The following is a 27432-nucleotide window of genomic DNA, read 5'->3' on the forward strand; positions in this document are numbered from 1 at the left end:
ACTGATTTTGCATATAGTAACGGCGGCTAGATGCGCAGCCGCGTGGAAGAAGACACTCCCGCCCTCCAGAAGAGAGATTAGAAGGGTTAACGATGTTCAATTAATGGAGAAACGCACCTCATTTCTGAACAATACTACAAGGAAGTATTATAGGGTCTGGGACCCCTGGGATGCTGGATAAGGGGAATGAACCCGGAAGTGGGGAGGGTTCAAAAGTGTAGAGTGTAGAATGTGTCATCTACAAAATGTTGTATGATATGTAATGTGATTACTGATGCTTGTTAGATTTCTGATACAAAATGGTTGTTTCCCCTCCCCGTTCCAACCCCCTTCTTTTATTTTTGTACCCCTTCCCCTCCGATTTATATTTGAAACGTTAATAAAAATATAAGTTAAAAAAAGAAAAAAAATATATATATATATCTTCCTAACAGTGGAGTGTGTGGACTTTGGTAGACCAGATAGAGTGAGATCTGTGGAGTACACGGAAGAATGCTGTTAGTTTTCAGAAGAAAACAGATTTTCTCCAGTAGTTACAGACACCTTCACAGGGACAGGTGTAAATGGGAGAGAGATATCTCTCTCATGCCTTTAAAATGCTGAATTAGACTATTGCTGAAAACTTTCAAGAGAACGAAGGTGCTTATTTTTGCCATGCAGCATCATTCGAAAAAGGGAAAGTAATTTGATGGAATACTAATTGAGAGTCTTCACTGTATTGCTACAGAAAACGTCTCATTTGAATATACTGTACTGTTCTATTTCACACAATTTGCTTTTTGCCTTCCCCACGCATGTAGGTTTGTGTATTTCTCTCTCTGCAAAATCCACTATCTCGCAGGCCTGTGGGTGGTGAGATTACTGCCCGAGACCCTTTCTTTGCAGTTTATTGAATAGCATATACATACATTTTGAGATTTTATTTGCATATAAAATTTACAAAATGTACGGATTTGCAGTCATTCTGTTTGGACATGCAAAAACTATTTCATAAATACAACAAGATGTGGAAGAAAGTGGTTCCTCCTATGGGAGATAGACAAAGCACACCATTGCGCAGTATCTCAGAACTCGGACCCTCCCAAGCAGACAGGAATAATGCCTACTTACAATCAGCCTACTTAAAAACAATTAACAGCCAATAAAATACTCACATAACCAGTGAGTGTAAAAACATCACTAGAATGCTGTCCGCATCATGCAGGGACCTCCCTCAGAGCGGTGGATGGTGTACCGGCGCTCCCAACACCCCTCCACACTACACTGCAAAGTATGCGATCTCACTGCTCCCCGTAGTGTGTGCTGGCGCTCGTATCGTGACGTCACTGGAAGCGCGACTCCTACCACACAGGGAATTCCCTACCGACAGCCTCACAATGCTGGTGTTGGGAGCGCCGGTACCATCCACGGCTCTGAGGGAGGTCCCTGCATGATGCGGACGGCATTCTAGTGATGTTTTTACACTCACTGGTTATGTGAGTATTTTATTGGCTGTTAATTGTTTTTTAATAAATTGTTCGTGCATTCTACACCATTTTGTGCTTTCCATCTCCCTATGTGATCAACTGAAAACATTGGGGGATACTTCTGACCATCATTGGATTGCAGAAGGGAGGCAGATACACGTGGGGTTCATGGCCGCAACATAGAAGTGGTTCAAGCACAGATTCTCTCCACTGCACCTATACAAGAGACTGATTGTAAGTAGACATTATTCCTGTCGGCTGGGGAGGGTCCGAGTTCTGAGATACTGCGCAATGGTGTGCTTTGTCTATCTCCCATAGGAGGAACCGTCAGGATCCCTTCCTTATATCCACCAGCTTGGATTCCTGTGGAGGGTCTCCCAAATGACTTCAATCACCCTATGGACTTTGCGTCTCTTACACAGAGTGTTTTTTAAGCGCCAGCTATCTGTGTTTTATTTGCAATTCTGTTATATGGAGGAGGAGGAAGGTTATGGAGGTAACCCAAAAGAATCCTATTTGCACTCACTAACAGCAATAGCTGGCTAGGAAAGATTCAATCCTTGGGAGGAGCCCATTAGCCATTTACTAAACATATTAAAATATTTTATTTAACAAATATACAAAAAAGAAACCACAATGTGGCTATAAAAGAAACGGGGTGGTTACGAGAAAGGTGAGTAACCAATGTAGCTTATGTTGTTGAACAGAGTGTAGCTACCCATCAATTAAGGTGGGAGATGTGAAGTGTATACAATGATACACAGGAGTCATAAAGACATACCTATCCTCATATGTAGATAGTTAGTACATATTATGTATGTTCTCTGTTTCAAAGACCATCATATATCACCACAGTAATAGCATGTGTCTAGCCAATATACCTATATAAATATGTTGGTAAAGGCGTTATTACTGCAAACACGGCTTGTACCGCTATTAATTTAGCTGTATCTGCACAGTGAAGCCCCCAGCCATGAGTTACTTGAGATCCATAAGTCACGACATTAATCATACATATAGACTACGATGTTCCACTACTTGGCTGCAGAAAGTATATAAGACCAAGAGTGTCAGTGATAATATATCAGGATCAGGCACCTCGCTATAGCGGCATTAGGATGGAAATATACAACCTGGCATCTTAAGCTGTTCAAACGGAGCTGACTCACGCCGTTCCGTACCTGCGCTCCCTAATGACGTCACAGCAGAGGCGTCATTACAACCGACGTACGTTTCGTGCTACCTAGTGCTTTTCTCAAGGTAATGGGAGTAGTGGGAAAGACCACATCCCTGGCATCTTATGTGCAATGGCCGGAGGTGTGACAACCCGAACCGGCCAATCGGCACATAGATGAATGACGTAGACGAATTACTAAGGCTGCTAATTTGTCTGCTTAGACTGTATTGACACTGTGTGTGCCCCATTTAGGGTCTACTTTAAATGTTATGTTCTGTCCGTGTTGCAATAGCAACCGATAGGACTAAAATGAGTGTCACTGTGACCATAGTTTCTAGAGAAATGGTATAACACTACATAAGAAAGCAATAAAGCGAAGTGACTAATGTATAGAACGAATAAATGAAACAAGGGATAGATAATGACAATATGATACAGAAATTTATATAAATATATAACTTTATTGTATATAGAGAAGGAGATGTTACAATTACATGACAGTCACGTTGCTAATGGGTGAGTATATTCTCTCTTTGTCTCCCTGGAGGATGTACGTGCATATACAGGATGGAGAGAATGCATATGCAAATATATGCAACATGGAAACTAAATAATTATATATATAAATATCTATGTTTGTATCATGTAGGAGTGTATGAACTCTTAAATGACCGCCTCTAGAAGACAAAACAGTCATAAGGAGTTTAAGACTCCACTGTATACCCGGTTCCCCAGATGATAACCGTGTGCTCTGCCTAAGAGGATGTAGTCATCCCCTATAGACTATATTATGTTTCTGCATTGGATATAGGAGTGTAACAGGGGACTTAAACCCTGTTCACAAATGTGCCTCTAATCCAGCAGTGTGGTGGTTAACTGCTGGTAGCAAATTAACTAACACCACCTGCCTGATTAGAGGTGGTAGAAAAAGCCTGCCTTTGAGACAGGAAGTAACTCCTTAGCTGTGACTGAGAGCTGAACTTGGGAGAGAGAGCAGAGATTGTCTTTGACTCTCACAACAGTCTTGAGCCCTGCCAGAAGAAACAGCAGAGCTGCTTACAAGACACAGGGAAAACTTCTGAACCGGAATGCTGACACACCCTGAGGAAAGGGAGATGAACCAGAGAAGATTTTCCCTCCATGGAACAGATAAGACTTTCATTATTAAGAGACTGCTTATATCTGCTTATTTCATGCTATATGTTTGGGGCTGCGAGACATGCTTGACTTAGGGAGTTGTGAATTAATTGCATGGTATTTTCACTAGAAATACTCCCAAGTAATAGAAGCTTTGTTCCCCCCCCTGTGTTTGGATGATTTCCTGATGAAAAAGGAAAGGGCACAATAAAGCCTATTATAATTTCACCTTATAAAAGCCTCCAATTGTGTACCTCTGTGAACGTCCGTCTACATTTGGTGTCCGAGGTGGGACAAGAGGTGTCTTTGAAGTTAAAAAGGACCGGAGATTTTTATGTGAAATTTTTTGTTATGCTTTTTGGCCTACAAACAGTCTGAAAAAAAAAAAAAAACCCTCATGCAGCAGAGATCAGAGTTAAAGGGATACACACTGCACTGAAACTTACAAAAACCCAGAAGAGACTGCTGAAGTAGCTAAACCTTATTTTGCCTATCACAAAGTGTAATATGGTCATTGAAATAGGGGTTTTGCCTTCCAGCCATAGTCAGGGTTCAAGAAGTGAGTCAGCCCTAAAAAAGGGATAGGTGTTTGTTGTTTTCAAAAGTTTCGCTGAAGCAGTGAATACAGATGGTGACCCACGAGTGGTACTGATTTTGCAAATAAAGGTTGCCACACCCCATAGGGCTACCAGCTGTGAATGGAGTGTATGCATAAAAGTGTGGAAATTGATACAAGACTGTGCTGAAGCAGGGGAATTTTTAGCAAACAAATGCTGAGTGTTGAGTCACCCTGCCGGGAATGAAAGAATGTTTTTTTTTCTGCAAGTAAAAAAGTCTGCCTATATATATCTTGGGAGCAAAAACAGACAGCCAAAGTGTGAAGTCTGAATGCCATAATACCCAAAGATGAGACTGAAAATTACTGAACTCAGGCAGAAAACCAAATTCTGTTGCTGAAGCGGAGAGATTGCACCTAGCAAGTAAATGGTGTAGAGAAAATAGACTTTTTTTTACCTAGCAACTGCACATCATGTATACCTGATAAGAGAAAATGCATGCACAGGACTGCTGAGATTGAAAAAAAAAAAAAATTCCCAAGAAAGAAAAGTCTACAGAGATGCCTGTGAGAGCTACGACCTCTACAAGCAAAATATGCCCATCTGTAGGACTACCACAATTGGGGGTTCTAGCAAATACAGTTGCAACAGCTGCAATAGCGCCTCCTGAGGTCAGGAAGAAAATTACACCTGATAGCCTAAAAATGGAGGACAAGATGCAGCGTTCCTGTAATGAACCCTACCCCATGGAAGAGTTGCCCTTCCAGTCCAATAAAGAGGAAGACATCTCTTACGGGGAACCCGAACCGTGTCACACCCACAAAACACCCCAAGAATGGTGGGGGTGCCTGAACTCGGCATGAACAGAAAAGACCGTTCCCTTTGACGAATATGATCAGCAGGAGACAGAGCGGGAGCAGCAGATCACTCAATATTTCTGTCAGCTAAAGAAACTGCAAGAAAAGCCTGGCGTATATAATGAAGCCGCTAAAATTTCAAATGAAGATGGAGACCCCAATATCCCTGAAGGGACGGTGTCATCCAAATCAAAAAGGCTGATAAAGAAAAGCAGTTCTTCACTTACCGTGGAAGGAACAGACACGTCCGCAGATCCTGTGGAGGAAAAGTTGCCCTGCGGCCTAGAGAAAATGGAGAATTCGTCCCGCGGTTAACCAAATATCCAGAGGGCCCAAGGCAGAAGTCGTGTACCCCAAAGAAGTGTCTGTCCAGTGCCAACAGTGAGGAACCCTCAACCAGTCATCCCAGGGAAGCGGAGCCGGAACCAGTGAGTGACGATCCCTTGACCAGCCCTGAAGACGCCCTGAAAATTGCCAGGCATGACTGTGATCTGCTCTGTGAAGAATTGGAAAGGGAGAGAAAAAATAATGCTGAGCTACAGAAGACTGTGCTCGCAATTTACTCTGCGGCCAAGACCGAATTGGAGGATCTCAAGACTGAGCTAGATACTGCAAAGGCTACTATTTCCTCCATGGATGAAAAGCAGTGCCAATCGGATAAAATGGTGGCTACGCTAAAGCGGAAGTATGAGGAGGCACTGAAGCAGATGACAGTCTTCCAACAAGAGGTTCACACTCTTCGTATAGAGCTTGATGCCTCACATCATGAGACCAACAGCTGCCGCACAGACCTGGAAGTTTCCAGAAAGGAACTACACAGTCTCACTGAGGAGCTGGACATTGCTAAAGAAACTATTGGTAATCTTGATACAGATCTCAAAGTCTCTCAGAAGGAGCTTCAGACCCTCAACCTAGAGAAGGAAGTCTCACGCCAGGAGAGTGTCATTCTCAAAGCAAATGTGCGTAAATGGAAGGAGGACTGCAAAGAAGCCCTGAAGAATACAGAGACTGAAAAAAGCGAAAATTCAAGATTAAAAAGAGAAAACTTAAAACTGAAAGAAGAAAATTTTCAGTTGACAGAAGAAGTCAAGAAAAAGTTTGAAGCAGAGCACCGACTGCAGAACCAATTTCAAGGTCTGCATACACACCTCCAGTATGCTGAGGAGAAGCAGCAAACGCTACAGGAAGAAAAACTGCAGGCTGCTAAAGAGGTACAAGCGCTGCAGGAACATCTGAATACCCAGTACGTATCCACAGACCAGTATGAGGAGCTAAAGGCCACGCTGCATGTCTTCAGAGCATCATTGGAAGCGGAGCTTCCATACCAGGTGACTCTGTATGAGAGGGAGCATGAGAAGGCTCAGAAACTGGAGCAAGAGCTGGAGACACAGAGAGACTGTTCCATTCCCTTGAGTCAGTACACCAAGGAGAAAGCAGACGCAGCGGCAACCTTGACGACAAAAATTACAGCGCTCCAGAATATGAAGGAGACTCTGATACAGACTCAGAGGAAGCAAAGTGCGCAGATAAATTCCCTAAGAAGAGACTTGCAAGACGCAATCAAACAGGTTGAGACTCTGCAGGCCAGTAACTTACAGATTCCTCCAATACGGAAAAAGGTATTGGCTCTGCCCAAGCACCAGTATCCCACAGTAACTAATGCCCGTGAGGACAAGGGTACAGTGAGAGTTGGGGACTCCACGCAACTTCAAAACAAAATTACGAAGTTTGAGCCACCTAAGAAAGCACTAGCCAAACCTACAGCTGCCCAACAGACAACAAACAGAGGTAGGAGTGCAGAATCAAAGCCAGAAGAATCCTTAGCTGAGGAAGCTGAAAAAATAGGACGTTCTCTGGAAAAGGAGGTGGAGGTGCAACTCAGTCCCAAAGAAGCTGAACTGGCGACTCCGTGGTGTGGAGAAACTGCAGAAAGACCGCTTCAAGAGCAGAAAACTCTAAGGGCTAGTCCTAATTGCTCTACAACTGTTGCCATACACATTGTCTACAAAAAGAGGAGTGCCCGACGCAACAGAAATCTCATGACCGCGCACGCGATAAAAAGACTTTACGTGGAAAAAGTCCTCCTCGAGCGACTGAGGAGTGCTGATCTCAAGCACCTTCGGGAGGAGACAAAAATAAACTGGAGAAAGGGCTCCAATCCCAGCGGGACAGAGGGTTCTCTTCCTCCATCCACTCTCATTCAAGTCACAGAAAGATCTCGAATAAGGCCGAGCTTCCACAAACAGGGGATGTATGTAACAGGGGACTTATCCCTGTTCACAAATGTGCCTCTAATCCAGCAGTGTGGTGGTTAACTGCTGATAGCAAATTAACTAACACCACCTGCCTGATTAGAGGTGGTAGAAAAAGCCTGCCTTTGAGACAGGAAGTAACTCCTTAGCTGTGACTGAGAGCTGAACTTGGGAGAGAGAGCAGAGATTGTCTTTGACTCTCACAACAGTCTTGAGCCCTGCCAGAAGAAACAGCAGAGCTGCTTACAAGACACAGGAAAAACTTCTGAACCTGAATGCTGACACACCCTGAGGGAAGGGAGCTGAACCAGAGAAGATTTTCCCTCCAAGGAACAGATAAGACTTTCATTATTAAGAGACTGCTTATATCTGCTTATTTCATGCTATACAGTATGTTTTGGGGCTGAGAGACATGCTTGACTTAGGGAGTTGTGAATTAATTGTATGGTATTTTCACTAGAAATACTCCCAAGTGAATAGAAGCTTTGTTCCCCCCCTGTGTTTGGATGATTTCCTGATGAAAAAGGAAAAGGCACAATAAAGCCTATTATAATTTCACCTTATAAAAGCCTCCAATTGTTTACCTCTGTGAACGTCCGTCTACAAGGAGATATTGAAAAATGCGACTGTTCAATGCGGTAACTCCATCTAAATATATAGTCCCCTGTATAGTGTATCAAAAGGGGATCTCAAAGCTAGTTAAATCCCGTATGAATACTGATGTAGGACAACTTATAGAAATGCGGAATAAATGCATCCCTCATTTAGTCCGTTGGGCTGTAACGTCTGGAGCGTGAAGATCCATTGGCATTCACGCTGCATCAGGCGTTTATCCCAATTCCCTTTTCGGGGACCCCATGGTATGTGCTCAATTCCACAGAAAATGAGAAAATGTGGATCTCCATTATGTTGGTCATGAATATGGCGTGCGACAGGGGTATCCTGGATGTTCCTTATTGATCCCAAATGTTCCAGAACCCTAACCTTTAAGGCTCTGTGGGTTTTGCCTACATACCGCATGCCACATCTGCAAGTAATGAGGTAGACCACCCCTACTGTCAAACAATTAATAAAACTATTAATTTCGTGTTGTTTACTATTTGTTAGGTCTGGAATCTTCTTTGTGGCCTTCGTAAAGGGACAGGCACTGCAGCGGCCGCATGGGTATGATCCAATTGGTCTCCTATCTCCCAGCCATGTTCTTTGTGTTTTGACCTGGAAGTGACTATGCACTAACCTGTCTTTCAAGTTTTTAGCCCTCCTACAAGTCATAGTTGGTGTTTCTTGTAACACCTGCTTCAAATCAGGATCATTTCTCAAAATATGCCAGTGTTTCTTAAAGATATTTCGTAGTTCGTTCCATTGATTATTAAAGGTACCAATATACCGTATAGTTTTATCTTGCTGTGAATTCAGATGTTGTCTGTCAGTTAGGAGATGTGTGCGAGACGTTTCTTTGGCCCTTATGTATGCATTGTGTACAGCGTTCTTTGAATACCCTCGTTTAACAAACCTCGCATTCATATCCACCGCCTGTTTCTTGAATTCCTGTACGGTCGAACAATTCCTGCGCAACCTGAGGAACTGGCCGGTGGGTATATTTTTGATTATGTGTTGAGGGTGATGGCTGTCTGCACGTAGGAGACTGTTGGTTGCGGTTGTTTTCCTATAGATTGTAGTGGTCAATTTACCGTCTAATTGTTAGAAACAGTAAGGTCCAGAAAATTGAGGGTTTTATCGTTCACTTCAAAGGTAAGTTTAAGGTTGTGATCATTGTTATTTAGCACGTTGATAAATTGGTTCAGAAGAGGTTTGGGGCCATTCCACAACAAAATAATGTCATCGATGTAGCGGCCCCACCATTCAACGTGCTTAGTGTATTCCTCCAGGGCATCGCTGAAGACCACTGTTTCCTCCCACCAGCCAAGATATAAATTGGCCAATGTATGCCTGTTTTTACTTTGCAAGGGAAACCCGGTTTTGTAATAGGTTTTGGAGTTCTGTTGCAAATCCTTCTAGCACTGAAGGAGTTAAGAATAAATAAAGCACTTGTAATCCACTCTTTCCCAATCTGGATCCCAAAAACCTAGGCTGGCATTCAGCTTTCCTCATTGTCCTTAATCCCTCATCTTGAAATTGCTTACACATCTGCTTTTGATCATTTTGACAGAATACCAGAAAAAAAAATATTTTACATAACACTGATATAAGAGGTCTGGTAACAAAGGCCTTTCCAGGTCATCCCTTGATAACTCTGCTCATATGGTGAAGGAATATTTGAGATGAGAAGGGCCTTATTTCACGCTGTGTAGATACTGTAGGCAGGGCATATATACGTTATACACTTGTAGTATGTTTGAAGAACGAATACAAAGACAGCAATACACAGATTATCATGCCTCTCAAACTCTTTGTAAAGTTCAAGTACTATAGGCAAAATTATTTCATATTTTGAACCCAGAGTGAATGTGGGAAGGGACTAGCACATCCAGGTCAGGCAAAAGTGGTGCAATTCTGGAGCAAATAATGTCACCAAAAGGGCCACAAAAAAAAGAATCCTACTGCTTTCAATGTGAATTCGTTGTTCAATACAGTACATCTGGCATATTTGTGACCCAGAACTGCACCAATTTGACCAAATTTCTTAGACCATGGGTTCTCAACTCCAGCCCTCAAGACCCCCCCCCCCCCCCCAAGGTCAGGTTTTTAGGATATCCCTGCTTCAGCACAGGTGGCTGTATGTCAGTCTTTAACTGAACCACTGATTAAGTCACCTATGTTTGAGCAGGGATATCCAACATTTATTTTAAGTTCATGATTAATAAAACTGATTTTACCATCACTATAACTATACACTGCACATCACTTGAACTGAGGATTTAAATGCTCTTTAGACTGGGATCTTTTTTCTTTTTTCACTACTTTGGCGGCCTGGAGTTGAGAACACCTAAGGGCGCACCTAAAACAGTAACAGGTGTTATTTTCCTTGAGGTTAACACATAAAGTGACTTATATGCAAAAGCAATGTCCGGAACACCACTCATTAGCATAGGGTTGGTGTCACGTTAGGTAAGCACAACATTGCATTAGCTTCCAATAACATAACTTTAAGTACAGTATGTCTTAGCATTACTCCCTTCAAGACCCTGAAAGGGCCTTTTTGTGAACTGAGAGAAATGGAGAGAGAGCGTCTATTTGAGTAAACTACCTATTGACTTATTTACCTCCTAATATACTCCAGGAGAGAAAACTGTGATCACGCCTAAGATATCAAGAAAATCTGAAAGTAACAACAAGTTCAGGTATAACTTAACTCACAACATTAAGTCCCTGCTTTAACCTTTACAGCCTCTATTGGATATGCAATGTTAGGGTAAATGCCTCTTTTGCATGTCCTTATCACTAACGCCGTTATAGATAACGCAATGTGATATACTGTACATGAGAAAACATGACTTAATGCTACGTTATTGGCCTTTGAAGATATGCGGTACGTCTTAACGTGATGTTAACTTAATGTCACATTAAGTCACTTTGCTGAGCTTTGTGCATCTGGGCTTCGAGTTGTAATTTCTGGCTGTCAGAGTTGCAGAATCTGAAGTGGAAATGTTTCTTAGTTTTTAACAGTCATACCTTTTTTGCAAAATGTTATATTTGACATATTACAAGAAATAATAAAAAAACAATGTTGTTTAATATTTTTCGGAAATTTGGCACGACTACCAGAGAACTTTCTGTTCAACCATATTTAGATGTTGTATACGCCTACTAAAAAAGAAAAAGCTTTGTTAAAGCAAACTGTAGCCAGCTACTTTGGCTAACCCTTTCCTAACAAGTAGGCCAGGTGGTCTCCATCACTTGATTGGAAGGAAATGAAAAAAATCCCATCCAGATCAAATTACACATTGAAACTATTGAGATAAATATTATGATAGAGATGCAGCAGGCATCATTGTTCCCGTATGGTGGGATATAGTGTGATATTCTGTGCCAACACTACCATTGAATTGTTTCAACTGGATTTGTTGTGTAATCTGGGGGGGGGGGGGGAGGGAATGAAGCCTGTTACATCTGTACTACAGAATCAGAGATTACATTTCTGGGTCACAAATAACAATGATGGAATTTGAAATGTTGCAGGGTCTCTAGGTAGTATATCAGTGATAACACTGGGTGAGACGTACACTTACATTTTGTAACATACTTATTTACAAAACATGTTTTTTCCCCCCTAGGGCTATTTGTGGTGCTAGGAGACTTTAATGAATAGTCTCTTTATAGTACGTGTCAAAACTTCACAAATTGAATCCTTGACAAATAAGCAAACTTACATGTTTGAAGTTCCTGAACGGCACAAACTGAACAATGTCCCGAAGTACGGGCTCTCCCTTTGGAGACCTCAAGATTCCATCATCTCCATCCAGCATCTGCATGTCGCTGAAATCTGCATTGCCAACTCCTACGATGATGACTGACATGGGCAGATGAGAGGCGTGAACTATGGCTTCTCTGGTGTCAGCCATGTCTGTGATCACACCATCCGTCAGGATCAGTAGGATAAAGTATTGCTGCAAGTGAACAGACACAATAGTGTAGCTCAGTTTTTCAGCTCATGACAACTTCAGGGTGAGGGTCACAAGAGACAAATAAAGGGATAGGTCAGTTATCAGGCTGTATAACAGAATAACACGAACAGGCATGATCCATTGTAGATATCAATTATAATTACAGCTGTCAAGATGTAAATTGTAATAGTTGGAAAATGTTAAAAGACCAAAATGCAAAACACTATTCTTTGTTAGACACAGATTAAATCCAAATAATGTTTTGTGAAACGCTGTACCCCAATTACAAAAACATTTTGCAGTAAGAAAGAAAACAGTGGGGAAATGTAATTAACATGTTTTAAAGGAAAGACACATTGAGACATACATCTCTTGTCCAAGAATGCCCCAGTGTATAAAATGGAGGTAAATTGCACAAGGCAAATTCAGTGCCGTCTTTACAGATTCAAATTGAGACTGAGTGGAACACAGTGGTATTCCGAAATGTTACGTACCTGTATAAAAATCAAGAATGGCCTGTTATTAAACTCTAGCACAAGAAATATGTGGAAGGACTTAGGTGATGAGTGCCAGGTTGAGATGGAAAGGGTTAATTGCTCAGTTGAAATGGAGCCTGAACCAAGAATCACATACAATGGCAGCAATTGTATATCCTCTGTATGGTTTGCAGAAATATGTCATTACTTTTTCTTCAAATTGTTTGCATTTGTAGTGCAAAAAGGCAGGGTACAGTGTAAAATGTACATTATAACAAAGTCTAACGGCCTATCTTTATGTCTTACCATAGCTTCCATAGTGTGGGTCTCCTCGGAAGCAGATTTTGCCACTTTCTGGATAATGGGAGCAATATTTGTTGGCCCGTAGAGTTGTAACTTAGGAAGGCAGTTCTGATAGGCTTCTACTACTCCTTGTATTCCTTATAAAAAGAAATAAAAATAATGAGACACATTAGCTCGTCTGCTGGGATGACATTTCAATGGAATTTTATCTTTGAACTGGTTTTTATAGTTATGGGAGAATGTATAGAGAACAAACCATAGGCCCTTGAACTACTTTATTCTCTAAGGCAGTACATATGCAAATTTGTCAACTCCCTTCCTTTAGCAGTATGCCATGTTAAATAAGTATATTCACAGACATGCATTGACTGTGTCTGAATTGAAACAGTATACATGTATATTCCGGTTTAAGGACACTCACTTTAAGTACACTCCCGAGTAAGGACACATCGCCCAATAGGCAAATGTCAGCTCGCGCATGCGCCTGTCAGCACGTCCTGAACAGCAACACCGGCTCCCTACCTGTACCGAAGCTGTGCACAAGCGGGGAGACTATAGAGTCTGTTACAAATGCCTTATTTACATCAGTTGTGCACGTATATGACGATTGCAGTACAGTACATGCATCGATAAGTGGGAAAAAGGGAGTGCTTCACTTTAAGAACATTTTCGCTTTACATACATGCTCCGGTCCCATTGCGTACATTAATGCGGGGTATGCCTGTATAGACTCATGACATTATGAATTCAGCACAGTCAGTATTCACTGGGCAATCAAAACTTCCGGGTCAAGATCCTGAGCGTTCGCTTTCCTTTAGCTTTTTTTTTTTTCTAAAATCAGCTATATTGATACATGTCATTATTAGAAAATCTCACATAGCTAATTTGTTTTTGCATACTTGTATGATGGAGGAAGAGAAGGATTATTGCATAGGATATGCAAAAACAAGGTTTTTGCATACTTGTATGGTGGAGGAAGAGAAGGATTATACTAATGTTTCCAAATGATCAGAACATTGACAGAAACAATGATTTGCCAGGATATCAATAATAATAACAAAAAAATTACTTGAAGCTAAAAAAAAGTTATATTAGTTGCACAAGCTTTATGAGCAGATATAAAATTAGCCCATACATTCACAGATAACACCTTGTGTGGGGGTGTGGGGGTGTGTGGGTGGGGGGGGGTGTCGGGGGGGGGGTGTGGGGTGTGTGTGGGTGGGAGGGGGTGTGGGGTGTGTGTGTGGGGGGGGATGTGTTGAGTGTGTGGGTGGGGGGCAGGGGTGTTGAGTGTGTGGGTGGGGGGGGGGGGGTTGAGTGTGTGTGTTTGTGGGGGGGGGGGTTGAGTGTGTGTGTGTGGGGGGGTTGTGTGTGTGTGTTGGGGTGGTTGTGTGTGGGGGGGGTGTGTGTGTGGGGGTGTGTGTGTGTATGGGGGGGTTGTGTGTGTGTGTGTGGGGGGTGTGTTGTGTGTGTCGGGTGTGTGTGTGTGTGGGGGGGGGGTTGTGTGTGTGTGGGGAGGGGTTGTGTGGGGGGGGGGGTGTTGTGTGTATGTGTGGGGGGGTTGGTTGTATGTGTGTGTGGGTGGGGTGGGGTTCTGTGTGTGTGTGTGGGGGGGGGGGTGTTGTGTGTGTGGGGGGGGGGTGTTGTGTGTGTGGGGGGGGGGGTGTTGTGTGTGTGTGGGGGGTGTTGTGTGTGTGTGGGGGGGTGTTGTGTGTGTGTGTGGGGGGGTTGTGTGTGTGGGGGGGGGGTTGTGTGTGTGGGGGGGTTGTGTGTGTGTGGGGGGGTTGTGTATGTGTGTGTGGGAGGGGGGTTGTGCGTGTGTGTGGGGGGGGGGGTTGTGTGGGTGTGTGGGGGGGTTGTGAGGGTGTGAGGGGGGGGTTGTGTATGTGTGGGGGGAGTTGTGTGTGTGTGTGGGGGGGGTTGTGTGTGTGTGTGTGTGTGGGGGGAGGGGGGTTGTGTGTGTATGTGTGTATGTGGGGGGGTTGTGTGTGTGTGTGTGTGTGTGGGGGGGGGGGTTGTGTGTGTGGGGGGGGGGTTGTGTGTGTGTGTGGGGAGGGGGGTTGTGTGTGTTTGTGTGGGGGGGGGTTGAGCGTGTGTGGGCGGGGGGGGGGGTTGCGTGTGTGGGCGGGGGGGGGGTTGAGTGTGTGTGTGTGTGTGTGGCGGGGGTTGGGGGTTGTGTGTGTGTGGTGGGGGGGTTGTGTGTGTGTGGTGGGGGGGTTTGTGCGTGTGTGGTGGGGGCGGCTGTGTGTGGTGGGGTTGTGTGTGTGGTGGGGGGGTTGTGTGTGTGTGTGTGTGTGTGTGGAGGGTTGTGTGTGTGTGGGGGGGTTGTGTGTGTGGGGGGGTTTGTATGTGTGTGTGCGGGGGGGGTTGTGTGTGTGTGTGTGGGGAGGGGGGTTGTGTGTGTGTGTGTGTGTGTGGGGAGGGGGGTTGTGTGTGTGTGTGTGGGGGGGGGGGGGTTGTGTGTGTGTGTGGGGGGGGGGGTTGTGTGTGTGTGTGTGGGGGGGTTGTGTGTGTGGGGATGGGGGTTGTGTGTGTGGAGGGGTTGTGTGTATTTGTGTGGGGGGGGTTGAGTGTGTGTTGGCAGGTTGTGTGTGTGTGTGGGGGGGTTGAGTGTGTGTGTGTGTGTGTGTGTGTGTGTGTGGCAGGGGTTGGGGGTTGTGTGTGTGGTGGGGGGGTGTTGTGTGTGTGTGGTGGGGGGGGGTTGTGCGTGTGTGGTGGGGGGGGCTTGTGTGTGGTGGGGTTGTGTGTGTGTGTGTGTGGGGAGGGTTGTGTGTGTGTGTGGGGGGGTTGTGTGTGTGTGGTGGGGGGGGGGTTGTGTGTGTGTGTGGGGGGGGGTTGTGTTTGTGTGTGTGGGGGGTGTTGTGTGTGTGTGTGGGGGGGTTGTGTGTGTGTGTGTGGGGAGTGGTTATGTATGTGTGTGTGTGCGCGTGTGTGTGGGGGGGTTGTGTGTGTGTGTGCGCGTATGTGGGGGGGGTTTGTGTGTGTGGTGGGGGGGGTTGTGCGTGTGTGGTGGGGGGGGGGCTTGTGTGTGGTGGGGTTGTGTGTGTGTGTGTGTGGGGAGGGTTGTGTGTGTGTGTGGGGGGGTTGTGTGTGTGTGGTGGGGGGGGGGTTGTGTGTGTGTGTGTGGGGGGGTTGTGTTTGTGTGTGTGGGGGGTGTTGTGTGTGTGTGTGGGGGGGTTGTGTGTGTGTGTGTGGGGAGTGGTTATGTATGTGTGTGTGTGCGCGTGTGTGTGGGGGGGTTGTGTGTGTGTGTGTGTGCGCGTATGTGGGGGGGGTTTGTGTGTGTGCGGTGTGTGTGTGTTGGTTGTGTGTGTTGTGATTGTGTGTGTGGGTGTTGTGATTGAATGTAGCGGTGCACAAACTGGTGGGGGGGGGGTCGCCCCGGGCGCAAGATTTTGTAGGCGGGGCGCGTGCGGCAAAACCTGGGTGCGCAGGCAAAAAAGATGTGCACGGGCGGCCAAGAAGATGTGCGCGGGCGGGCAGCCTAAGTTGTGTGCGGGGGGCCGAACAGGATAGTGCAGGTGGCGGCCACGTGATTCGCCTGTACGGGGAAGGAGCACGCGCGAGCGCTGTGATGTCAAACGCCCCTCCTTCCAGTGTCTGCCCTACAATAGCGCTGTGGTCCTGCTCTCCTCCGCTGGCAACCTGCTTCGCTGCGATCCTCTGCAAGTGGAAGGGTAGGCTGCCAATATATCAATCATACTATGAATGTACAGAAATAATGGAGAAAAAAAAAAGTGTAAACACTTCCCCGCTCGTGCTTGCAAAATTATGCAGGACACCCTGCGCTCGTGCTTGGAGAGTTGGTGATGTCACCGCCCTCAGCGGCAGCGTGGACGCAGCCTAATTTTGCAAGAGCGAGCTGTTGAAGTATGTAAGTATTTAGACTGCGCTTACAGTGCCGGCGACGCGACGTCGCCCGAAAACAAATGCATTGTCGCCGCTACGTGCGCTTTTAGTAAGCGCGACGGGGCAATATTTGATTTTTCAGGGGCTGTTGCCTCATGTGACAGCTTCTGAACCAATCAATGGCCTGGTTGCCCGTGCCGCCACAAAGCGAAATACAACTTTTGCTAGCGGCGACAGGTGACATCACGCGTCTCCGGCGCGGGCAATATACGCGCGGCCTTAGACATATTTGTGTTTACATTGTATACCGTTTAATAAAGGGTTTTTTTTCCATGTGATTTTGATTACATCAGGCAGTATAAATGTATTTATCTGGGTGCAGGAGAATGTACTTTCATGTGACTTAAGACAATTTAAGCCAACGTTTGTCTCTCTATAATTGAATTTGATGCAATCTACAGTATATTGATGAAAAGACTTGGATGAAATGCTAGCTCAACCAATATATTAAAATATAGATTTTATTTTCAATGTGTCCAAAGTACTTACAAAAACTGTAACCAAGCTGTGTAATATTTTTTTTATTGCTTTTTATGTTTCTGAACTGCTGCACACTGGGGATTGTGAATATGGAACTATAAAGGGAAGAGCATTAATTAAATTAAACATACAGAAGAAAAGCATTTCACTTGTTACACAGTTATTCTCTAATCTGGGTCTCTCTGAAAAAATAGTTGTATTCTTGAGTGCTGCAGTTGTATGCTGTACTTTAGAAAACAGACACCAAATATAATACCTAGCCTATAAATAAACACTTCTACGTGATCAACAGCAGGGGGCGCAATCTTTTTTTGTCTGCGCCCCCCTGCCTGCTCCTCCACCCCCTGCTCGCACCCCCCTTACCTTTCCTCTCGCGTTTTCTGATGTCATGTGACGTTGCGTTGCCATGGCGACGCATCGCTAGAAGCCGCCGGAGACAAGGTAAGGGAATTAGGGGGCGGCCCCAGTAACTTCTACAGCGCACGCACTACCTTGTCGCGCACCTTTTCCCTGCGGTGCGCGACATGTTTTCAGGCAGGGGAATGTAAGATCAGAGTTTTCGATGGAGGCGTGGCCACGCCCCCACCTGCGGTTCAGCCAACGAGGACGAACCAGCCGCGTGAGGTCATGGCCACGCGCCTGCAAACCCACTGCCACGCCCCCTCCCGTCACAAACGCTCCCTCTCCCCCCAGACCGCAGATCGCGGTGCAGCGCTGTGCACACGCCGCCCCCCCCCCCCCCCCCCCGCCACGCAATATTGCCACAGTGCTGACGGGGACCACACCCTTACAGAGGCCTTGCGCACTCCCCCCGCATTTAATATAAATGTTGTGGGGAAGAGCGTGGAGCCTCTGTAAGCACCGCGCCCCCCAGTTTTCGCACCCCTGATCTACAGTATGGAGTGCAAATACTGTAAGTCAACATCAATTTCTTTACCACCACTTGCTTTTCAACGCATGATGCACTACAAATGAGCATATAGTGTATCTCAGATATCACTGCAAGCGGGGCCTATGTAATGCATGATGCTGCAACGCACTGCAGCATAATCCATCTGCTAACTAATGAGCTATAGAAAAAAAGTCCTCTCTCTAAAACTCACTAATCTCCATTTAACTAAATTTGATTGTCAATTTAACCATAAAAAAAAGAAGATATCCAGCATTTATAAATCGCTTGGGGAAGTTTACCGTACTAGCGATGAAATTCTCTGCATACAGCAAAAACACACTGCACGTATAACATTTTTCTGCATGTGCTCAAGACAAAGTGGATACAACCTTGCTTTAGCAGAAGCATTATAACACTGACATTAAATGATTCAGATGTTTGAAAACGTTGGAACTTGTCTCACACAATAGGAGCAAAGTCTGTGCAAAGGTTTAGTGTTGTTTAGTGCAAAGGTTATAGTGTTATTTAGTGTTATTAGAAGATTGTGCTTGGGATGACCTTTTCCCGGAGATTATTAATTAAACTGCAATAGATGTAATTTGGGGCATTATCAAACACAAACGTTTTTGTGTTTTTTAATCGAGTTCAATGTGAATTTTCTTGTGTGTGAGTGCTCCGGTCAGTACTATAATAATAATAATAATAATAATAATAATATCATCACTGTTTAAAGCTGCAGTTCAAGCTGCCATCCATTCAATATGTGCATCAATACAATTTGCACAAGTGATTAGCTAAATTGCCGATCGGGGGATTCTTTAAATCACTGTTAGGGCTGGAAAAGATTACCCAAGATGCAAAGTTCTGTGTGAAAGATCATGTGACCAGGCAGGCACTAGATACAATTGATGCACTGCTAGAGAGAGGGCAGGGCTCAAGAGCCAGAGCCTGTTTCAGAAGAGGAAGGGGCGTGACTTTGTAAATGGTTGCTATAGACACAAAAATGCTTGTTACATTACAATACAAAAAAAGTCTTAATTTTTTTTTTCATTCTACAAGTATTTTCTCATAGTACAGAACTGATTTATTAAAGAAAACGCACATGTAGGATATTGCTGGAACTGCAGCTTCAATTCAGGAGTGCTCAACTCCAGTCCTCAATCAGACACTTAGGGGCTTATTCACTAAACCTCGACAAGTGCCTTATAGCACTATAAATGCCCTTATAGTACGATATTGCCTGTGTTGCTATTCACAAAGCTCCGATAACAGGCAATATCGAACTAAACCAGATTTTCATAGTACTATAACACTGTCAGGAATCCACTCCTGGCTTTTCTCGTAGCCTTGCAGGGTGCTGTTGTTCTCACTAATTCCTTCTTTGCAATCAACAGCAGCTGTGCGGGCTATCACTGCAACCTAGCCTTGTACTCAGTCATTGGAGCAGTGCCCTCACACCCTCCTCCTGGGATTGGCCCGCTGGCCTTTAAATACTGCATTCCCCCCACAATCCTCTCTGCCGAGCATAATCCTTCTTGGATGTTACCTGTGTTTTGAAACAAGCCTCCAGGTCTGTTATCTCTCGTTACTAATCTCTGTTGATTATTGTTCCAGTTTGTTGTTCTGTTTCCTCGTAGCCTGCAGCTACTTCGCGGAGGCCTGTGTTCCTGGTTCCCGGAGTCCTGTGTCGCCTGCCTGGACTTAGCAACCTGCTGCATACACCTCTTGCTGAGGTTGCTGTTTTGACCCCGTAGCCTGCTGCTCTTTCTCCCTTGCAGAGGCCAGCTTTAACTCCCGCGCTGAAGCACCCCGGAGACCTGCTGTGTGCTATCTCCCTGGAACCCGCAACCTGCTGCTTCTACCCTTAGCAGAGGTTGCTGTTTGGACCCTGTGGCCTGCTGCTCTTTCTCCCTTCGCAGAGGCCAGCTTAAACTCTTGCTCTGAAGCCCTGGTTTACCAGTGCTGCCTGGTGGTGTGCCCAATCCGGTCTGTCTTCCCTCTCCTAGACCGGCGCCATGGACTGTGGACGCCACTCGCGCAAACTCCGTTCCCGACCTGCAGCGATTACGCCGAAGCAGGAGAACCTGCTTGATTTCCTGTTGCCGACTCCCTGCTTGGACTACGACTACCCGGACATCTCCTATCCCGACTCTGGCTCGTCCAACTACTATGCTGTTATCTCCAGTCCTGAACCCGGCCTGTTTGACTATGAACTTCGCACTCCGGACCAGTCTGCGCGGTCTAAGGTCGGTGATTTCATAACCCAGCCTCAGCCACGCGGTCCGGCCCCGGTTTGTGGCGAGCACAACCGTAACAAACACTTTGGCAAAAAAAAAAAAAGCTGTACGATAAATCAAAAATGCCCGAAATCACAATTTTTGCCAGAAACTGCTATTCAGTAAGCAGTGATAAGCATATCGTACTTTAAAAACTTGCAATATTTGGCAACAGCTAAAGGATTCATAAAAGCAGTTTCTTTTAGTTTTACACTACAGGAACACGTCATCTTAAAGGGAGGGACGTCACTGTTCCTTCCGTACCTGTTTACTTCTTCTGCGAGTCAAGATCTTGTGTCTATGTCTGAAGCATACAATGCCATCTTGCTTCCTGGCAAATCCTGCCCTCTTCCTCCTGACAGGAAGTAAGCCTCTCTTTGACTTTCTCTTGGCTATTAGTCATTTGCTGCTTGCCCTGGTCCCTGCTAGTACTATCATTGCATGCTGTTCCTGCCTGGACCTCCTTGGGACCTTTACTCATCTCCTTTGGATTCCGGAAGACTGGGACAGTCACTCATATACTACAGAGGTTAGTTTACCGTCCGGTAGTGTAGGTACCTGCTTAGTAGGGTTCACCTTGACGTGGTAGCAGGCTTATTCCATGGCCAATGGATTAGACTAAGAACCCTTATGTTATATTTAGTTTTGCTGCACATTGCGGTTTCTAGCACTATGCCTTTAAGGAGGCTGGATGTCCTCCAAGAAGCAACTCCCTTGTGGGTGTTACCTTGTGCTCTAGACTCTACCTCCCCTGCTCCTTACTTATGGCTTCCCACAACCCCCGCGTTGGTGCCTGAGAACGCGCGCACTCCTGCTCTGCTGTCAGAGAATGCGCGCACATGCAGCTGGATCAGTCGTGTCTCTGAGCCAGGCACCGCACCTCCGGACGCGTCGCGCATTATCCTGCGTGCGGCGCGGTCACGGGACTACGTGCGCTGATCCCCAGCTGCGCGGCAACTCACTCCCTTTGTATCCCCTGCGGCCTCCCCACCTCGTTAACGGGTTCTTCCCTTTCCCTGCGCTTGTGTGTAGGAGCACAAGCGTGACAGTCGCATCCTTTTAAAAAAAAATTGAAGCTGTCACATAGTACTACAACCAATCAGATTGGGGGTGAACCACGTGATGCCTCACATGGTATATCTCCCAATCCAATTTGTTGGAGTAACGTGATGGCAGCCATTTTTTTTGTGACGTCATCTTAAAAAGAGAGGGAAGCATAGCCTTCCTGATTGGCTGGCTTACCTCCTTTTGATGACATCACATCCTTAAAAAACAAACAAAGAATCTGTCACATGGTACACCAGCCAATCGGATTGGGGATGTACCATTTGACACTCAAATGTGATGTCACAGGCCTTATATAAGGCCTGTCCCATCTCTTTTGATGCCAAGAAGACGACGGGAGAACATCCGTACCATTGAATTGGATTACAAGTAAAGAAGAGAAGACTGAAGAAAGAAGAAAAGAACTTACCAGATGTTGAGGAGCATTGCGTCGAGGATCAAGAGGTTCCTGTTCCTGTTGCCGCTATGGTAATGAAGGGGTTAACTCCACCCACAACCTTCCTGGTAGGCCTAACCACCCACCTGGGCCAAGTACCCCCTTCACTCACCCCTTTTACCCCCAATAAACAAGCTGTGGTGCCTTAACCCATTCATTGCCTTAGCAGCTAGCCGCCAAGGTAATGAAGCTGCTTTAATGTGATTTTTAGTAATAGTGTACGGGAGCAGAGGGTCTCCTGAGCTGAACTACATTCATTTCAGACTCGGGACCCCCTGCTTCCCGAGTTATAGGCCCCAGTATGGGGTGCCCATATCCCTGCAATGTTTACATCTTTCGCGTCACGTGACTGGGAGATTTCAACAGATAGGAGAAATTTCAGATTAAAGGAGCTTCTTTACCTTAGCGGCTAGTTGCTACGGCAATGAAGTTTTTTTTGTTTGTTTTTTTAAAATAATAGTGTGCGGGAGCAGGGGGATTCCTGAGCTGAACTGCAATAATTTCACCCTCAGGGACGCCCTACTTCCTGAGATACAGGCTCCAGTATGGGGTGCCGGTATCTCCTGCAGTATTTAAATCCCCCGGTCACGTGACGCAGATGATTTAAAAATGGCGGGGATATCGGCACCCCATACCGGAGTCTGTATCTCGGGAAGCAGTGGGGCCCCGAGGCTGAAATCAATGCGGTTCAGCTCAGGAGACCCCCTGCTCCCATACACTGTTATTAAAATGAATATTTAAACTGCACGATTGCCTGTCGAACTATGCATGGATACGCAGCATCGCCGTGCAGCTCTTCCAGGCTGCAGTTTAAACAGTTTCAGTGCGATAGGACTTAGAAAAAACAAAAACAAAAAAACAAGCAGTGTGATTTTGTATTTTTTGACCACACTTTAAAAAAATGGTGTGTTTTCTTAGTGAATACCGTTTTGACACACATGTTTTAGAGTGCTTAAAACAATGCAAAGTCACTCGCCAATGCACTGATTTTATCGAGGTTTAGTGAATAGGCCCCTCAGTCTTTGACTGAGCCTCTGATTGAGCCACTTGTGCTGAAGCTGGGTATCCTGAAAACCTGACCTGTTGGGAGGAGTGGGGGGGGGGGCTTCAGAATTGGAGTTGAGCTCCCCTGGTTTAATGAATAACCCCCACTGAGATAAGTGAGGGAGGTGTCATGGATATCAGTCTTCGTAATCTTCTCCCTTTGGAAACCATTACACTGTCAGTGCAACACTTACTAATAGAAATATCTGAAGACGCTAAAGAAAATCAATACCAGACCATATGTGAGAGAGGGACTTGAGCACATTAAACTCTAATAGCGGTCAGAAAGGCTAGCAATACTCATTTTTACCGTGAGCAATTAACAGACCGAAGGGCAAAAATAAAATGTTCAAACAGTCAGGAATGTCAATAGCTCGATACTAACTCACGCTCAAATCGAGTAATAATGTAAAAAGACGAAAGCCCAAAGTGAAAGGTGACAAGCTTAAGGAGAGAATGTCAAAACCCAGCACTGGGTTAAGGAGCTTCTGCTCCTCAAGTGTTATAACTACTGTACACATGATGTAGACCAAAGAGAGAGACTCATGCTATATGCTGTATTAATGTGCACATGTTATTTAGAAGGCACTAGCTGAGATACCCGGCGTTGCCCGGGATGTGAAGTGTGAATAAGTATGTGTAAATGTTGTATGTGAAAGTTGTAATGTCATGTGAATGTTATGTAATATTAGTTAAAATTGTGTTTGTAAAGCAACAGCAGTAGAAAGCACATGTATATGAGGGCAATTAGTTGCGTGTTGTGTGGGTGAGTGTTGTGTGTTGTGTGGGTGAGTGTTGTGTGTGAGTGGTGGTGTGATTAGTGTTTGTGCAATAAATGAGACAGACGGTTAAATTGTATATGCTGTATTAATGTGCACATGTTATTTAGAAGGCATTAGCTTAGTCTCCTTTTATTGGCAGGGATACGTCATCCGGTGGGTCTCCACAGCGGAGGGAGCAGCTGGCGAGTAAGCCATAGGGGGCGCGGGAACTTGGCTAGTACCCGGTTCGCTGCCGGAGGGGAACCAGGTGACGTCGCAACATGCACGTTAAGCCCCTAGAGGGGGCTGTCCCCTGCATGCCTGCCATGACATTGGTAAGAAGACTTCTGCACCAGGGTGTTAGAGAATTGGTGCAGTGGTGAGAGCACATAGGGCCTCTGCATAAGAGCTCAGCAGGTTAAAAGAGCAGAAGCACCGTTTAACCTCTTCAGAGCCAGCCGTTTGCAATAGATTTTGAACAGTCTCTGAGACAACAGCTTTAACTAAATCTGTACGTTTAATCCACCTAATTTTCAGCGAGCGTGCAGTTAAAGACTTATCAGATTCATTTAGTTCACAGGACAAAGATCACCAGTGGTAGGACAGACAGGAATTTGCCTTTTGCAGGTTACATCTTTCATATGGGATTTCAGCAACAGTGCAGTTTAATTCACGGCTCGAAGCAGGCCGGCACCAAATGAGCGGTGAGTGATCCAATTCTTGCCTGGTTATGCGGTGTGTGCGGGCATTGGGGCAGTGGCACCTTTAGAGGAGGAGGTAGTGTTCGATCCTCCCGCCCCTACGGTTGTCCTGGCTATAGCAGGGATGGTTTCTGATGTTCGCTCAAGCGGGCAGGGCTCATTGTGTTTGAATGCCTGAGGCACATCTCGCATCTGACGAGTTACGTAGCTTAGTGGCCGGTGCGGTGCCTAGTTTTAGGTTAAGGATGCATTAGCCAATAGCCACTAGCACCCTCTCTATCCACCTTTAAGACCCACCTTAAGACACACTTGCTTAAAGAAGCATATGAATAGCACTGTGGATATTCTGAACACATGATACATAAAGATTGGCCCCCTGCAGAAGCACTTACCAGAACTCCCTCCTACTGTCTCTGTACGTTCTCCCTACCTACCAATTAGACTGTAAGCTCTTCGGAGCAGGGACTCCTTTTCCTTAATGTTACTTTTATGTCTGAAGCACTTATTCGCATGACCTGTTATTTATATTATTTGTTAATTATATGATTACCACATGTATTACTACTGTGAAGCGCTATGTACCTTAATGGCGCTATATAAATATAGACATACAATACAATACAATTAAAGTAGAGCCGTCTCCACGGGCGATTATCGCACGGTTTGACTTGGTTAATGTTCCTTCAGATCGGGTTGGAAAGGTTTCGGCTGGGCTGGCGCTCCAGAGCTAGTTTAAAGGGTTGAATAACCCCAATGGTGGAGGCTGTTTAGGGGTAAGTGCAGGGTAACCTTGGGAGACAGGACATATGGCAATGCCTAGTGGTGGCAATGCCTAGTGGTGGCAATGCCTAGTGGTGGCAATGCCTAGTGGTGGCAATGCCTAGTGGTGGCAATGCCTAGTGGTGGCAATGCCTAGTGGTGGCAATGCCTAGTGGTGGCATGTTTGGCGAGTGGGCAGGGCTCATTGTGCTTGGAGTTCCTGCATCGACGTCGGGTCAGCTTCACGGCTTTGACTTTGCATGGTCCCAGCTAGCTTTTGCTGTATAAAATAAAGCCACGGCCATTGTACCTCCAGACCTTTGTGTGTTTGCTTTATTTGTGGGATATTGTGGGGGTTTGGGGGAGCAACATTGCAGGCTCTGAGGTCAAGAGAGAGGTCACTAAACCATATATACTGCATACAATGGACCTTTCTAACTAAGCAGTGCTAACCTGTAAGGCAACCTACAGTCTCTTTAACTAATGTCCCTAACATTTAGCACAGCTTAGTAAATGGGACCCAGTAACCACTTGCTGTGATAAATGTAAAATGATTTAAAAATGGAATCGCTGCAATATTTGTAAGAATCAGTGTGATATTCACGAATAAATTAGTTATTCAATAATAAGTAGCAATATCAATCTCATTTGCATGCATGAAGAATGCGCTAAATAGCCCTAGTGATACAAATAAGTGATAACTCATAGAAAAAAAAGTGTTAGTGATGCAAGCCAAAGCAAAAAATAACTTACCCCCTTTGATGTCTGAGGCTACCAATGCATTGTTAAGGGATGCTTTTAGGCACCAAAGGTCTTAGTATACAACATAAAGCATAGTTTACGAGGTATTTATGGTTAACCATGACTATCTGGCGACTTGGGCTAATGTAATAATATTTTCTATTCTAGGTCAGCTAGTCTTATTTTGCATATGTCTATAGTGGCCTTTTTATCAATAGGCAAGATAGACTCAATGCCAGCCTGAGGTGGGCGATAAAAATGTGTGATTGGTGGTATCACCAAGTATTGGATTTTAGTGATTAGCATGTAAATAAGTAATTGGCCATTATTTACTCCTTTGCATATGCTGGGTTAAAAATAACGCTGACATATCCCTGCGATAAGAAGCCCCTTGTCACTGCTTCCGACATGGCTTTAGTGAACAGGTAGGGAAATAAAATTGGGCTTAAACACTGAAAACACAATTTATTACAAGTGATGACCTTTAGTGAATTGACCTTTAGGCCACACACTGTAAGCAATCATTTTATACACCTGACAGGTGCAGACTATGCAAAAGCCAAGGGTCAACTGTTCCCATCAGCTTTGATCATCTGAGTAAAGCATTAGCGTTGAGTTCTTTACACAACCCGAGATGAGTTATTAGTATTCCCTTTTGCTGTGTTATACTGGATGCTCATGCATGTTTTACAGTATGTCGTGGCCATTACATACCTGCACATTCTGGGTTGTCCTCGTTGAAGTTTATTGCGAAATCATGGGAAACCTTGGATGGAAACATCAAACCAAAGAATTAAAAATATATCAGCATTTCTCACTGGGAATTAGGGCAGCCAATGCGTTTGCACATAAGGTCACACTCCAACAGCACTTCTGCTAATATTGTAAAATAATAATGTACAGTACATTGGTTGAAGTTACCGACAGGCCCGCAGGGAGGAGAGGTAGGGCTGGCAGTATATAGAGCTTGGAAGCTTGTCGATTGGGGGTCAAGGGGTATTTAGCGGGAGTTGGGAATCAGGACCTGGGCTGTCGGAGGCCAATTTGTGAGAGAAGGAGAGCCCCGGCCTCCTCCTCCTCCAGGCCCAGGGCATCTTTCCCCGGCCGGTGGTCCTGCTTACCAAGAAGATGTGGATTCTGTAATAGGGCTGCAAACAGTCCCCAGGTTAAAAAATAAATAAAACAGCTGCAGCAAAGTTGTTTTTTTCAATGAAGATGGGATATTTAAAACAAACTGGTTTGTAATAAGGATTCATATTAAGTTAACCCTGCAGACATTCTTCCCCTTTATAGGTTGGATACACACGTTGCTTGATTTTATACCACAAAACTTTCTTCACTTTCTTGCATATATTAAAGCAGCACTACAGGTTGTATTGCTTGCTTTATTTTTTATTTGTTTATGTTAGATTAAAGCAGGGGGTTTCCAGAGCTGGACTCCGTTAATTTCAGCTCCTGGGACCCCCTGCTTCCAGAGATACTTAACTCCATAGTGGGTGCCGGTATCACCCGTATGGAGGTAAATATCTCTGGAACAGGGGGTCCCCAGAACTGAAACTAACGGGGTTCAGCGCCAGA

The 27432-nt window shown here is 45.1% G+C and overlaps 1 protein-coding gene across 1 annotated transcript in view; it reads right to left on the reverse strand.

Annotated features, from left to right (window-relative positions):
* The window catches only part of CPNE4 (copine 4), a 445822-nt gene that overhangs the window by 27551 nt on the left and 390839 nt on the right, over positions 1–27432 (reverse strand). Inside the window, exons 13-15 of the mRNA XM_075587100.1 lie at positions 26569–26620; positions 12794–12927; positions 11778–12014 (exon numbers count right to left, since the gene is read on the reverse strand). Coding sequence (XP_075443215.1) covers positions 11778–12014; positions 12794–12927; positions 26569–26620 — 423 coding nt within the window. The remainder of the gene's footprint in view (positions 1–11777; positions 12015–12793; positions 12928–26568; positions 26621–27432) is intronic.

The sequence above is a fragment of the Ascaphus truei genome, chromosome 2, assembly GCF_040206685.1.
Source record: "Ascaphus truei isolate aAscTru1 chromosome 2, aAscTru1.hap1, whole genome shotgun sequence".
Taxonomy (NCBI): Eukaryota; Metazoa; Chordata; class Amphibia; order Anura; family Ascaphidae; genus Ascaphus; species Ascaphus truei.